This window comes from Myotis davidii, unplaced genomic scaffold, assembly GCF_000327345.1.
Source record: "Myotis davidii unplaced genomic scaffold, ASM32734v1 scaffold299, whole genome shotgun sequence".
NCBI lineage: Eukaryota > Metazoa > Chordata > Mammalia > Chiroptera > Vespertilionidae > Myotis > Myotis davidii.
In genome coordinates this window covers 460,463-473,407 of record NW_006293088.1, presented here as the reverse complement: position 1 = coordinate 473,407, position 12,945 = coordinate 460,463, and the positions used below count along the sequence as shown (strand labels likewise).

At 58.9% G+C, this 12,945-nt stretch overlaps 3 protein-coding genes across 6 annotated transcripts in view; 2 read left to right on the top strand and 1 right to left on the bottom strand.

Annotated features, from left to right (window-relative positions):
• Positions 1 to 1,284, bottom strand: part of AKR7A2 (aldo-keto reductase family 7, member A2) — an 11,730-nt gene extending 10,446 nt beyond the window's left edge. Inside the window, exon 1 of the mRNA XM_006766767.2 lies at positions 1,224 to 1,284. Within this exon, the coding sequence (XP_006766830.1) occupies positions 1,224 to 1,284 (61 nt within the window). The remainder of the gene's footprint in view (positions 1 to 1,223) is intronic.
• Positions 7 to 11,210, top strand: PQLC2 (PQ loop repeat containing 2). Of its 2 annotated transcripts, XM_006766646.2 has the most exons (8): positions 7 to 97; positions 4,374 to 4,584; positions 6,838 to 6,967; positions 7,547 to 7,634; positions 8,233 to 8,375; positions 8,525 to 8,617; positions 9,201 to 9,386; positions 10,719 to 11,210. In XM_006766646.2, exons 2-8 carry the CDS (start codon positions 4,424 to 4,426, stop codon positions 10,788 to 10,790), a joined length of 873 nt encoding a protein of 290 aa, XP_006766709.1. In that variant the 5' UTR covers positions 7 to 97; positions 4,374 to 4,423; the 3' UTR covers positions 10,791 to 11,210. The 2 variants fall into 2 exon arrangements, with proteins under 2 accessions (XP_006766709.1, XP_015421331.1); XM_015565845.1 differs by lacking the exons at positions 7 to 97; positions 6,838 to 6,967 and having other exon boundaries at positions 4,492 to 4,584.
• Positions 11,211 to 11,305: 95 nt separating this feature from the next.
• The window catches only part of LOC107183571, an 8,054-nt gene continuing 6,414 nt past the window's right edge, over positions 11,306 to 12,945 (top strand). Inside the window, exons 1-2 of one of the 3 annotated variants that reach the window (XM_015565844.1) lie at positions 11,306 to 11,598; positions 11,641 to 12,848. In XM_015565844.1, the coding sequence (XP_015421330.1) occupies positions 11,641 to 12,546 (906 nt within the window). In that variant the 5' untranslated portion in view covers positions 11,306 to 11,598 and the 3' untranslated portion in view covers positions 12,547 to 12,848. Of the gene's footprint in view, positions 12,849 to 12,945 lie in introns of those variants that run through there. The other 2 variants (XR_001514360.1, XR_001514359.1) reach the window with 2 other exon arrangements.

Here is a 12,945-nt window from a genome sequence, read left to right as displayed (position 1 = left end):
GGCTCTGGTGCCTCCCTGCCACATCTTCACGGCGCCCCCTCCCGCCGCCGGGCCGGCCCGGAGCCCCTGTCCTCTCCTTTGGAGCGCAAGATCCCAGGTGAGGATCTCAGCCAGCATTGGGTGGCCCTCGGGGGGCCGTGTCCCCCTCCTTTGGGGCGACCAGCGTGGCCTCTCGGACGGGCCTGGCCAGGGTTTGGGGTCTGGGTCCCGGATTCTGATGGCTTCGTTTTCCCCTGGGCGGGCCAGGGGAGGGGGCCTCGCGGCGGTGGAGCGCTGACCCCAGCGGCTGCCCTGTCATTATCCCCGCCAAACAGGCGGCCAGCGCTGGGCTGAGTCACGAGTTGGCCCAGAACCAGGAGGCCTGGAGTGGGTGGTATCCGCGGCCGGGACGCTCCTCCCCTCTCCGTACTCCCCAGGTCTGCAGGGAGCACTGATTGCGCGCTGCCCACCCCATGCCCAGGGCAGGTTTTGGAGTGTGTACGTGGAAGGCTGCATTTGAAAGTGGTGAGGGTTGGCGCCAGTCTTGTCCGTTCAGCCCTTGCTGAAGGCTGCCGTGCTCCAGGGGCCCTGTAGGGGGCTTGGGCGAGCACTGCGGCCAGAACCGAGTAATAGTCACCATCCATGGCTATTACCACTGAGTGTTTAGTGCCAGGCACCGTTCTCCTCGCGTGGCCTGGGTTACCCCATGTAACTGTGCAGGCAGCCAGGGAGGTGGGGACTTGCACGTTCCAAGTTCTCAGGTTGGAACTCTAAGGCTGCATCACCTGCCCAAGAGTTCTGTATTGTAGGCATCGGGCGGGTCAGTTCTAGAGTGGAGTGCCTTCTCCTCATCCTCAGGCCATCTGAGCTCCTAACAAGATCTTTTCTTGTTTCTCTTCCTCCCATCCTCTCTCCATATTTTGACTGCGCAGCTGGGATGTGTGGACTCCTAAGTTTACAGTTAGGTGGGAGGGGAAGGTTGGGCTTAAAGAGTCATGATCGTTGAGGCGTGTCGGAAGCATTCTGCAGGTTTGTGGGTGAGGGGAGAGGAAGAGGTGGCGGGTGTTGTCCAGCCAGCCCTTGGAGAGGACAATTGATAGCTTGATCTTAGTATCCCTACCAGGCCCTTCATGGGGAGGACAGCCCTAGGGGATGGGACAGCATGTGCAGAAATAAGCCTGGAGAATGACTATTGAAGACCTGGGCACGGACAGGAGATAAGGGGAGGGCAGCTCTCAAAGTACCTTGGGATATGGACTTGATCTGGTAGGTGAAGGTCCCTTGAGCAGCTTCAGTGGAAACCATTTCCTTGACTCAGCTACGAGCCGGGAGAGGAGCTGGGTGTGGCAGGAGATGCCTTCTCCAGCGCAGCCTTCCTCTGTGGCCACGGGCATCAGAATCAGCTGGGGGGGCCTCTTAAACCCAAGGTCCCTGATCCACAACCCAGACATACTGATCCTGAATTTTGATCATGTGCCCTCCTTGATCCTAAGGCACCCCAGCTGTGGTCCTTGTCAATCCTACGGATGCCCTCAAGCTTGGTTGCAACTCTGCACATCCGTCCCCTCGGTGCTACGTGACTAGGTGGGCCCGTTTCCACAAGCCAGGCCTGGGCCACACTGGTTCCCTGCTTGAGTCAGAACCGAGGGGTGACAGGCCCTCTGCACAGCAGTCCTCAGAGGAAGGCCCTTTCTGTTCAGGGCTCTTGAGCATGGACTGGGGACCACCCACCTATGCCCTGGGCCCTGTGAGCCAGGTACATTCCTCAGGACCCCTTCCTCCCTCACTGGGCATGTGTCCACCTCACTTCTTCCCAACCTGATGAAAAGAGGGCGTGAGAGTGGCCTCAGGGTCGCTGAGATACTGGACTCTCACCCACAGAACTGCCACCACCGGCACTGTCAGGCCCTGGCTTAGCCTGTATGTGCATCTCATCTGCACATCAGCCCACGGAGGGCGCCTCTTATCCTGTTCTGAACAGGCTCGGACAGGTTACGTGCTTGTCCAGAGCTACTCGCCCTTAAATGGGACAGCACTCCCCACCTCTCAGGTAAGTGCCGAGGATGGCAATCTAACATGATGAACAGAATGGCACGTTTGGAATCTATAAGAGGAGGGTGGGGCAGTCCAATTCGGGGGTGTCTGGGGAGCAAAAGGACTTGATTTGAAACGCCTTTGGTGCTGGGGGCAGGACATCAGGGAAACGCCAGCAGCATCAGCTGTGCTAAAGGGCATCCAGGTGGGTCACCAGGGTACAGGAAGAGGCTGTCAGCCATGCCCGCTGGGCCCTGGCGATGCTGCAGTGAGCCGGGCAGACAGTGGCCTGAGGTGCCCCTGTCCCGGCTCCGGGGCCTCTGCCCACTACTGGTCACATTAGGGCTAAGAGCCTAGAGCTTCCTGAGCAGAGAAGCTGACTCGCTTCCTTTGCTTCTCAGCTGTGACCTCAGCAGTTCCCGGGTCCAGTCCCGATGACTTAGTCCATTGGGGCTGCCGTGGCTTATAACAACACAGGTCCGTTTGGTGCCAGCAGATCCAATGTCTGTTGAGGGTCCGCTTCCCAGTCATAGATGGCTGTCTTCTCACCGTGTCCTCACATGGCAGAGAGGAAGAGAGAGTTCTCTCCTCTCAGAAGGCAGTAATCCCATTCACAAGGGCTCCGCCCTGCTGACCTGAGCACTTCCCACAGGCCCCACCTCTTCATGCCATCACACTGGGGGGTCGGTTGAATTTTCGAAGACATCGGTGTTCAGTCTGTGGCCCGGGGCATCGCCTGAGGAGGAGCCCAGGCCTCCTGACAGGACTAGGAACTAGAGGGAGCTGGAGGAGCCTCGCGCCCACTCATGCGGAAAACCCCTCCCAGCAGGGAGAAAAGGGGAAGCCTGCCTCGCGTCTGCGCAGAAGCGGGCAGGGAAGCCAGGCCACAGGTGGGTTCCGCCCGCCCAGGGACAGCGCCTGAGGCTGTGTGGCACGGTGGCTCTGGGCAGGGGTTTGGGTCCTGCTCCTCCTGGCTTTGACTCATGGCTCTCCCACTTCCTGGCTGGGAGGCCCTGGCAAGCCACTTCCCTGGCTCCTCTACTTCATAGAGCCGAGAGGAGGACAAGAGGCATATATGCAGGCAGGCAATCAGCACAGCTGGCAAAGAGCTCGGCAGTGGGGCTGTGGCGACTCTCCCTGGTGGGGATGGTGCCGCCTGGCTCCGCCGGCTCCCCTTTCCCTGGGGTTGTCACACGAGCAGGGTGCCCAGGCACCGGGAGGGGCCTGCCCTGGAGCCAGCCATCTTCTGGCATGGGCAGTGGTGAGAATGGGGAGGTGGCATGGGCGCCTTGCCAGCAGGCACTCCGCACAGGTGAGCTCCTGGGAGAAGATGGCTTGCATCCCAGCCACCTGTGCAACCTCGGGGTTCACCTGCCTCACCTGACTTGTGATGGGAGAAACGTGCCAGCCTGCAGAGAATGTTTCTAAAGCGTTTACTTGAACCAAACTGACAACATGTGCCTGAGAGCAAGAGCTCAAACGCTCTGGAGAAGGACAGTTTGGCAGCTTGTTTCGTGCATTGGAGATGAAGGAGGGGACGTACGGAAGATTACTTGAGGAGGGGAGAAAGTGGATTATAGGATTCTGTGCTTTCCTGAGGGTGGTTACGCCTGGAGTGTTATTATTTCCAGTATTTCAGTGGTGTTTTAACCCAAGAACAATGGACAGGGCTTAAAACCTTTCACTAAAGAAGTGATATGCCTGGGCTGACTACCTACCCACCGTGACCTGCCCCGTTAGGAATTTATGATCAGATCACCCTGTGAGGTACTTTCCACAGAAACCCCTTTCATTTCGCCCACAGACCAATGCCGGTGACAAGCCTAGTCCATGGGCCCCTTGCTTAAGGCAAAGATAAACCTTGCACTAAAAAGTTATATGCCTGAGGCATCACACCCCCCCATGACCTGCCCCGTTAGGAATTTATGATCAGATCACCCTGTGGGGTACTTTCCACAGAAACCCCTTTCATTTTGCCCACAGACCAATGCTGGTGACAAGCCTAGTCCATGGGCCTGCTCTCTGCGACCCTCACAGCGTAATTTACAATAACAGAAGATTGGAAACAATCTGAACGTTCAGGAGTTACAACCAAAGCGACCCTCTTTGGCCCCTTGAATGTGGCTCTTCCACAAAATACCAACTTCTGCGCATGGGCCACGAAGTGTCAGTCGCACTGTACGTGCGCGCCCGCACATGGTATTTTGGTCGGTTTGCCGACCACGGGCTCAGGCTGATGGTGTCCTGTGGTCCAGGGGCTCAGTCAGTGCCAGGTGATAAGCTGGGATGGGCTTAGGTTGGGAGCACCATGACCAGCACCCCAACCTTCCAAGGCTAAAGCCCCCTCTCTCTCCCTGTAGAGCCCTCGCCTGCCTCAGCGCACCAGCACCCTCCCTTCCGCCCTCGCAGCATGGTCGGGAAGAAACTGGGCTCTGGCAACTTCTCCAGCTGCCCCAACGGCTCCCAGTGGATATGGGACGTGTTTGGGGAATGTGCCCAGGACGGCTGGGACGAGGCCAGTGTGGGCCTGGGCTTGATCTCCATTCTCTGCTTCGCAGCGTCCACTTTCCCGTGAGTAGCGCCAGGGTGGCAAGACTGGGTTTAATCCCTTGAGAACTACCAGGCTACTTTCCAAAGCCGTCACGCCATTTCACAGTCCCACCAGCAGTGCATGAAGATTCCAATTTCTCCAAATCCTCATCCACACTTGGTATTCCCGATCTATTGTAGCCATCCCAGTGGGTGGGAAGTGGTAGTTTTGATTTGTATTTTCCTGGTGGCTGGTATGTTAAGTGGCTTTCATGTCTTATTGGCAGCTGATTATCTTCTTTGGTAAGAGGTCTGTTCAGCTCCTTTGCTCATTTATCATTGGATTTTTGTCTTTTTATTGTTGAGCTGTAAGAGTTCTTTATATTGTCTATGTCGACATAAGAATGTCCAAACCTGTAGAGAATTTTTATAGGAGTTTATTGAGCCAAACTGATGATAATTGCCAGGAAACAAGATCTCAGATGCTCTGCAGAATGGCAGTTTTGCGGGGTGTTTTTAAGCATCTGAAATTAAGGGGGGGTGTAAGGAAGACTATAAGAAGGTGGGAGAAAGCAAGCCCCAGGGATTGGAATACAGAGTGGTTAACCAGATTGTGCTCTGATGAGGGTGGTTATTTCAAAGGTATGTTAACCTACCGTACACACACACACACACACACACACACGGCTTGCTTCAGGCAAAGAAACTTTTTACTTAAGAATTCATATGCCTGGTGCATAACACCCATCATGACCTGCCCAGTTAAAGGACTATGATCAGATCACCCTGTCAGATTACTTTCCATAGAACCCCTTTTCCATCCACTTTCATGTGACTTGCAAATATTTTCTCCCATTCTGTGGTTTGTCTTTTCACTTTCTTGGTATCCTTTGAAGCACAGAAGTCCTGCACTAGGTATGACACAAGAAAATAAAATAGAGACTGCCCTGGTCTTTGCAGGGCTTCCCTTTAGACGCCACCCTGGGAGTCACAGGGGAGGGCTGGGGCGAGTAGGCCATCCAGCAAGCGGTGATGTCAAGGCCCACTGGAGAGGCGCTCAGGAGGCAGAGTGGACAGGTCTGGGTGACGGATGGAGGCCGAGGGAGAGAGACTCCCTGTAGTGAGGACAGAGCTCCCCCACAACTATCAGAGGAGCTGGCTGGGGCTCCCCCTTCCGGCCCTGGCGTAATGCTGGCTCTGCCTGGGTCTGGCTGATTATCCACTGAGGGGAGTTGAAGGCCTGGGGGAGCCCCATGTGACGGCGGAAAGGGCAGCCACCTTCCTGCTCCTCCTTAGGCCCTGGCCTATCCTGGGTGTGACCTGCAATTTCTGGAGATAGGTCAGGTCACAGTATCCTGAAGGAGCTAAACGGGACACGGCATAAACCTTAATTAGGGCCTTCTCAGCCAGGCCTGTGCTGGTCCCTGTCCTCACCCTCGGGAAGCTTGAGTCCAGGAGGCACCAGGGTGCCACGTGTCACAGGGTGCTGGCGAGCTCAGGCCAAGGAAGGTCCCGAAGAGGAACTATGTCCTGAGCAGTGACAGAGAAGGAGGTGGGCGAGCCATCTGCAAACGAAGAGCTCAAAGGAGAAAGCAGTCCGGGTGGAGCGAGACGGGATCCCCGGGGTCTGGGTGTGAATCCTACTCCCAGTCTCCCAGCTGTGCACCTCCTCAGACCGCAGTGAGGAGGGTCCTCAAAATACACCTGGACGTGGGGGACTGTGAGGACCGAGTGAGTCTGTACACACGAAGGGCTCAGAACCGTGCCTGATACCTGGCCAGAGGTCCAAAGAAAGGGTCGCAAGTCCCAGGGACCCCTGGGAAAGAGCCATGGTGCTGACTGCCCCAGTGTTTGTACTGGAGAGCAGAAGCCACAGCCCTGCCCCTGGAAGATAGCGGGCTGTGGTTGCCCATCATCTTATCGCCGCCCGTCCTGGAGATAGGGCAGCGGCCGTGCCCGGGCCGTGGGCTTGCTGCCACCACCACTATCCTTTTTCCAAACTCCCTACCCCCTTCCTAGAAGAAAGATTGTAGGTCCCCAGGGTGCTTGGAGGAGCGTGAGTAATGCCATGGTCTGTCTGAGAAGATGCGCATCCCATTGAGTCCCTAGGTGGGCAGGGATTCTCCCCAGTAAAAACCCCCAATGGGCAAAACGGGGCTCCCAGTGACCTTTGCCTCTGCCACCCCTGCCCCACCACCCTGTGGTGGTCTCATCTGGGGGCCGTTCCCTGGTTGACCCTCCGAGGCGATGTCACAGCCCTCGGCCCCTGAGCATGTTTCTCCTTCTCTGCCACAGGCAGTACATCAAGGCCTGCAAGACGGGCAACATGGACCAGGCCCTGTCCCTGTGGTTTCTCCTGGGCTGGATTGGTGGAGACTCCTGCAACCTCATCGGCTCTTTCCTTGCTGACCAGCTGCCCCTGCAGGTGGGCCGGCCCCGGGCAGGGTGGGCTGTCTAGGATAGCATGGCAGAGGCGTTGGGGGCACCCACAGGAGTGGCTCGGGCTCCAGAATCCTGACCTGTTGTTCCATCTTATGAGGGCCCCGTGCTGCAGAGACAGCCCTGGGCCCTGCCACACAGTATGGCAATGGGCTGGTCACTGTCCTTCTCTGGGCCTCAGTTTCCCATCTGTAAAATGACCGCATCAAACCAGAGCAACACCAGAGCCTTGAACCTCTGGGATGCTCTGATCCTGATGGACCTGGGGTGGGGAGGGCTGGAGGAGGAAAGTTTTCCCCAGAGAGGCCCAGGAGCCATCACTTGGTCCTGAGAAGGGGAGCTAGCCCCCCGTCCCTCCATCTGCCCGGGTCCAACACTTAGCCCACCTGCTCTCTAGTTGTGCCAGGTAGGAACTGCGCTCCCGCTTTCCAGGTGAGCAGCCAGAGCTCAGGGAGGTGACGCGACTTGCTCAGGGTCACCCGGCTGGGGTGTGAGAGTGCTGCCCAGTGTCGGGGTGCGGTCCCCAGAGCCTGGGACTGAGCCAGCGCCCCTGCTTCTCTTGCAGACCTACACGGCGGTGTATTACGTCCTGGCAGACCTGGTGATGCTGTCCCTCTACTTTCACTACAAGTTTAAGAATCGCCCCTCTCCGTGTGAGTATGGTGGTCCCTCCGTGTCGGGCATGCTAGGGGCAGCCGGGAGTGTGAGAGGAAGCAGCTGTCCTATTGCCGGGTGATAACCCTCCCAAAGGCTTCCTCAGGCCTTATCTGCAAGCCCGAGCCCTGATCGGCCAAGATAGGGGCCAAGGGCAATGAGCACATCCGGCAGGACCACAGGGCTCCCCTTCACTCAAACTCCTATTCAACAAACATGGCTTCAGCTTCTCCTCTGTGCCTGGCCCTGGGCTTGGAGCGGGGAAAAGGCACAGGGCTCACAGGCCATCGCTGCCTCTGAGGACTCAGAGGAGGCCATAGCCGAGGTCAGAGCGAGGGCTGTGAGATGCGGCCCGAGGCACTGCTTTTGATTAACCCTCCCCACCCCCCCTTGGACCCTACTGCAGTCGTCTTAATTTTACAACTCCAGGGGAAGGTTAGTGTTATTGTGCCCATTCTACAGATGAGGAGTTAAAGCTCAGAGGGGTTCGGTCACTTGCCCAAGGTCACACAGCCACCGAGGGGCAAGGCCATGACTCCGATCCGTTTGCTGCCACTCAGATATCTAACTTCGGCTTCCCTCCTGCCTCATGTCTAGTGTCTGCCCCCATCAACTCCTTGCTCTTGTTCACCCTGGGACTGGTGTGTGCCACCCCGCTGCTGAGCAGCACTGCCTCTATGGCTGCCCCGAGGGAGGGCTTCCAGGGCCGGAAGCTCCTGTCTGTGGAGCCGGGCAATAAGGTGAGGTGTGGGTACGGCGTGGTAGAGCGGAGGGGGGAGGCTGGCCTCAAGGGCCCTCCCTGCAGGGCCACCTGGGCGGGGGTTGCCCCCTAGGAGGGAGCTTGGGGATCTCCCTGCCAGGCACTGAGCACTCCCTTCTGCTTTCTCAGCCCTTCACTCGGCAGGAGATCATTGGTTTTGTCATCGGCTCCATCTCCAGCGTACTGTACCTGTTCTCCCGGCTGCCTCAGATCCACACCAACGTGAGCCTTGAGTGGGGTGGGGCCGAGTGGAAGAGAAGAGCTGGCCCGGCAGCGCAGGCCTCTGGGTTTAGGAGTAGCACAGAGCAGGTCTGGGTCTACACTCACTGTTGGCTTGGGCAACTTAGTCCAACTCTCCAAGCCTCGGTTTGTGCCTCTGGAAAATGGGCATGATGATGCCTGCCATCCAGGCATCCGTGTGACCTGTGTGACTCTCAAGTAGGAAGTCAGGTGACAGCGAGGGGCTGCGCTTAGAGGCCTGAGAGGAGAGAAGGTGGAGAATCAGGGATGGGTGGGCAGAGGCAACGAGAGTCAGCGTGGGGCTGGAGAGCAGGGCGTCATGGCAGCAGGCATAGCGCAGCCATAGTCTCCTGTGGACCTGGGCAGGGGCCTGGAGAGGTGGCAGGAGTGAGGATGAGGAGTTAGGCCCTGGAGCGGGTTGTTGGTATCGGACACTGGGCACAGTGTAAAGTCAGATTTTGACTACACGCACAGTGTGATGGGGCAGATGGATACAGGGATAGGCACAACCCAGGGTGACAGGAGCCCTGTTTGAAGTCTCTGACCTCAACCCCCTCACCTCCAGTTCCTGCGGAAGTCGACCCAGGGGATCTCCTACTCGCTGTTCGCCTTGGTGATGCTGGGGAACACACTGTACGGGCTAAGTGTGCTGCTCAAGAACCCCGAGGAGGGCCAGAGCGAGGGCAGCTACGTGCTGCACCACCTGCCCTGGCTCGTGGGCAGCCTGGGCGTGCTGCTGCTCGACGCCATCGTATCCTTCCGAGCCTGCAGGGCAGGTGGGGCGGGGCGGGGCGAGGTGGGCACGGCAGCCCCTGCCTGCTCAGGGCTTCCACATCCACCCAGAGTCAGCCCTGTCTGCCATGCACCCCGCCAGGCACTGGCCCGGTCGTGAGCAAGAACTGGGTGGACTTGCCCCTGGGAGCTTCCAGCTCTGGGGAGGCAGACAGGATGCACTGATTAGAAGTCATTACTTCGTTGCAATGACACTGAGGGCCCCAGAGAAAAACTGCAAGAGTGTGTGACCAGGGGGCTGCCCTGATTTAACCCTTTGCGGTCCAGTTTTATTTTTGGAATTCAAACAGTCTGGTCCAAATTAATTGACGGGGTTGAATGTTGAACCGGTTTGCCGTGTCTCAGCCTCAACGTTGGACCTGCTCCTAGCTCCTGGTCCGTCGAGTCAGCCTCCATGTTGGACCGAAAAGGGTTAAAGGCTCCGCAGAGGCCTCCCGGGTGCCATTTAAACTGCCCTGAAGGAGAGGTTAGTCGGGCAAAGGCAAGAGGGATGTGCCTGGCTCGGCTTGTGCGAAGGCCCCGAGGAACGGGGAGATCGGGCCTTGCAGGCCGGGGAGCGCAAGCTGGAACGTGGAGACACGTGAGTTCGTCACAGTAACGGGCCCAAGTTCTGGCTCTGTTCCTCCATAGCTGTGTGACACGGGGAAACCCTAACCTCTCTGTGCTTCCCTATCTGCATCTGCATGGGGTCGGCGACCGTCGCTGTCTCACCGGGGTCGGGGGCCATACGTAAGGCAAGGGGTCCGGAAGGCTGCGCGGCCCAGCACAGCGAGTGCTCAGTAAATGTTTGCTGAACGGGGAAACGGGGCCTTGTTTGGATCGCATTTGGCAGAAAGTAAGCATGGCCCTTGTTTGCACATCTGCCGAGTCCCCGCTGGCTGCCCGGCGAGCCGTTTACCTCACCTGGAGCCAATATAAAATGATAGTGAATGTCAACAAAAGCAAAGTGTAAGCTCTCCGTGCCTTCAAATGGCCCCAGCCACTGGGTGAAACTCCCAGGATGGTGTAGGGGGCGAGGAAGGCAAGCTCCTGGGGCTGGAGTCAGGGAGGACTGCCTGAGGGAGGAAGACCCTGGCGCTGGGCCTGGAGGAGGAAGTTGGTTGAGGGGTGGGAGGGCATTCAGAGTGGAAGGTGCAGTGAGAGCAGAAGCTGGGGGGTCATTGCCGGCCCCTCCGCCAGCCAGAGTGGGGCTGAGGGGGAGGGAAGAGGGAGCTCTGGGTGGAGCCACCAGTCCCCAGGGGCAGGCCCGGCCCATCTGTGCTTGGTCAGGCCTTGACGTGGACCCCTCCAGATCTCCATCCAGTTCCTGGTGTACAGGAACGCCGCCTCCTCCGCAGAGCACCAGCCCCTCCTCCCCGGCTGACCAGGACCCAGGCCAAGCCCAGGTGACCAGGACCGCCAGCTACCACTCAGGAAGAGAGAGGTGTGGGCAGTCAGTGCCGAGGACCCTGGACGAGGCTGTGGAGGAAGCCAGGGTCGGGGGCCTGGTCCTCCTGACCCAGCTCCTACCCTCAGGCCTCCTGGGCTGACTCTTCCAGGAGCCAGACGGCCCCAAGGGCCAGCCAGCCCCTCCCACTGGGAGCTCATCCCCCAGGGCCTGAGGCAGCTGCCCTGGGAGCTTTGGTGGAGGGGCTGCAGCGGGGCTCACCCCTGAAAAGGCAGTGCAGCTGCCCCTCGCTCACCTACCTCATTGTGCGCCTCCCCCGGGGAGTGCCCGCCGGGGCCTGGTACCCAGACTGTCCTGCGGCCTGCAGCCAGCCCAGTAAACCGTGCTTCCCAGCGAGGCCTGTTCTGTTGCTCCTTCCCAAGGTGCTGGGGTCGGGGCTGCTGTGAACAGCAGTGGAGGGAGATCTGGGCCCCAGCTTCCAGGGCCAGAGGATCAGCTGTGGGGGAGCCAAGCAGGAGGGGATCGAGTCTGCCTGATCACCCCCCGGTGGCCTCTCGTTTCTTCAGCCTGCTTCTCAGTGACAGGCTCCACGCCTGGGGGTGGGGACCAGCACCGGGGTCCCTGACCTCAGGGCTCAGGAGGAAGCACAGCAGTTAAGGTTCAGATCTTGGTTCTGCATCTTAGCTTTTCTGGGCCTCGATGACTTTGAACTGTGAAATGGGATGACAGTATTACCGCTTCGTACGTCCTTATGAGACGGTGTCATTAGGGAGGTTAGCCCAAAGTCGGGCGCGTAGTAAGAGTTCAGTACAGGTTAGCTTTGATCATGTTTAGTTGGAGGACAGGGACAACCAGATCTCCCCAGAGATCCGAGAGACCTTCCTGGAGGAGGCGGCATGGCAGAAGAATGAGCAGGGGATACACGGGGAAAGGTGGGAGTGTTGCTGGCCAGAGGAAAAGAAGGTGCAAGAGCGGGTGGGAAGGGAGGAGAGGGAGGCAGGGCTCGGTTTGTCTCCCAGATTCTGTTCTGAGTCCACTTCCTTGTTGGCAGCAGCCCTGTGGGCACCTGAGAACAGGCCAGCTTCCCTCTGCCCTTGCTCTCACATCCTGCCTCAGGTTCCCAGGTGGTGGGAGCCACCCGGGTGGGCTGGGGTGGAGGCCGACTCTCAGCCTTTCTTTTGGAATCTTCCTCTTCCAGCCCCAAAGAAAGCAAGGAGCTGAGCAAGGGGACACAGCCTCCCGGGGAAGGGGGGGGCGGTGCCGCGGCCCAATCTGGTGCTACAGATGTTTGCGCAGCACAGTTCTCCACCCTCGGCCCTTGCTGTGGTCGAAGTCTGGGATGGGGGTGAACCAGCTCTGGTCCCTGCCAGTTGAAAGGGCAGAACTTGCCAGCCCTCCCTGGCGGGAAGGGGTGTTACCAGAAGGTACAAAGTGCCACCGGAATGAGGAGACTCAACCAGGGAAGGCTTCATGGCGGAGTGGCCTGGAGCTGAATGTTGAAGGCAGAGGGAAGGGCATGGACAAAGGCCTGGAGTGGGAGTCCGGGCTGCTCCCTAGGTGGGTTGTGGGGGCAGGCAGTGGAGTGGCTCACAGCGGGAGGCTGGGTTTGGCTGGGGGAAGAGAAGGAGGGGGCTGGAGCGACCAGGGACAGGGCACCTCTGAGGTTCAGGTGGGCAGTGAGGGCCGTCTCCCCCAGCCCTGTCCTGGGGCAGGTCTGCGAAGCCGTGTGTAACCTGGCACGCGACTGCCGTTTATTGAGCACTTGCTGTGGGGGGGCCTCTCGCATTATGATGGCCATTTAACAGAACCAGGCTTTGAGGAATTAAGCCACTTGCCTGAGGTCGCCTGGCAGCTGTTTGAACCACATCAGGTCCCTCAGCTACAGGGGTCATCCCACCCCTGGCGCCTTCCCTCTCCCTGGCTAGGGCCTCAGGGGTCCAGCCTCAGCCTTGCCCTGGCCTGGGAGTGGGGTGAGGCGGGAGAGGCAGTCAACCCTGCTGGGCTCAGGCCCCTCTCCCACCATTCTAAGCAGTGACTTCCACAGCCTCTGGTCTGTGCAGTGGAAGGTGCCCCAGGCCCAGCTGGCTCTGCGCGCCCCCACCCTCCCTCAGGGCTGTGACCTGGCTGGGGG

Excerpts from the sequence above, each read along its gene's own strand:
- PQLC2 (XM_006766646.2), top strand. The coding sequence starts at position 4,424 with ATGGTCGGGAAGAAACTGGGCTCTGGCAACTTCTCCAGCTGCCCCAAC. Across the intron at positions 6,968-7,546 it reads CTGACCAGCTGCCCCTGCAG|ACCTACACGGCGGTGTATTA; the intron begins GTGGGCCGGCCC and ends CTTCTCTTGCAG. Across the intron at positions 9,387-10,718 it reads TGCTGCTGCTCGACGCCATC|ATCTCCATCCAGTTCCTGGT; the intron begins GTATCCTTCCGA and ends GGACCCCTCCAG.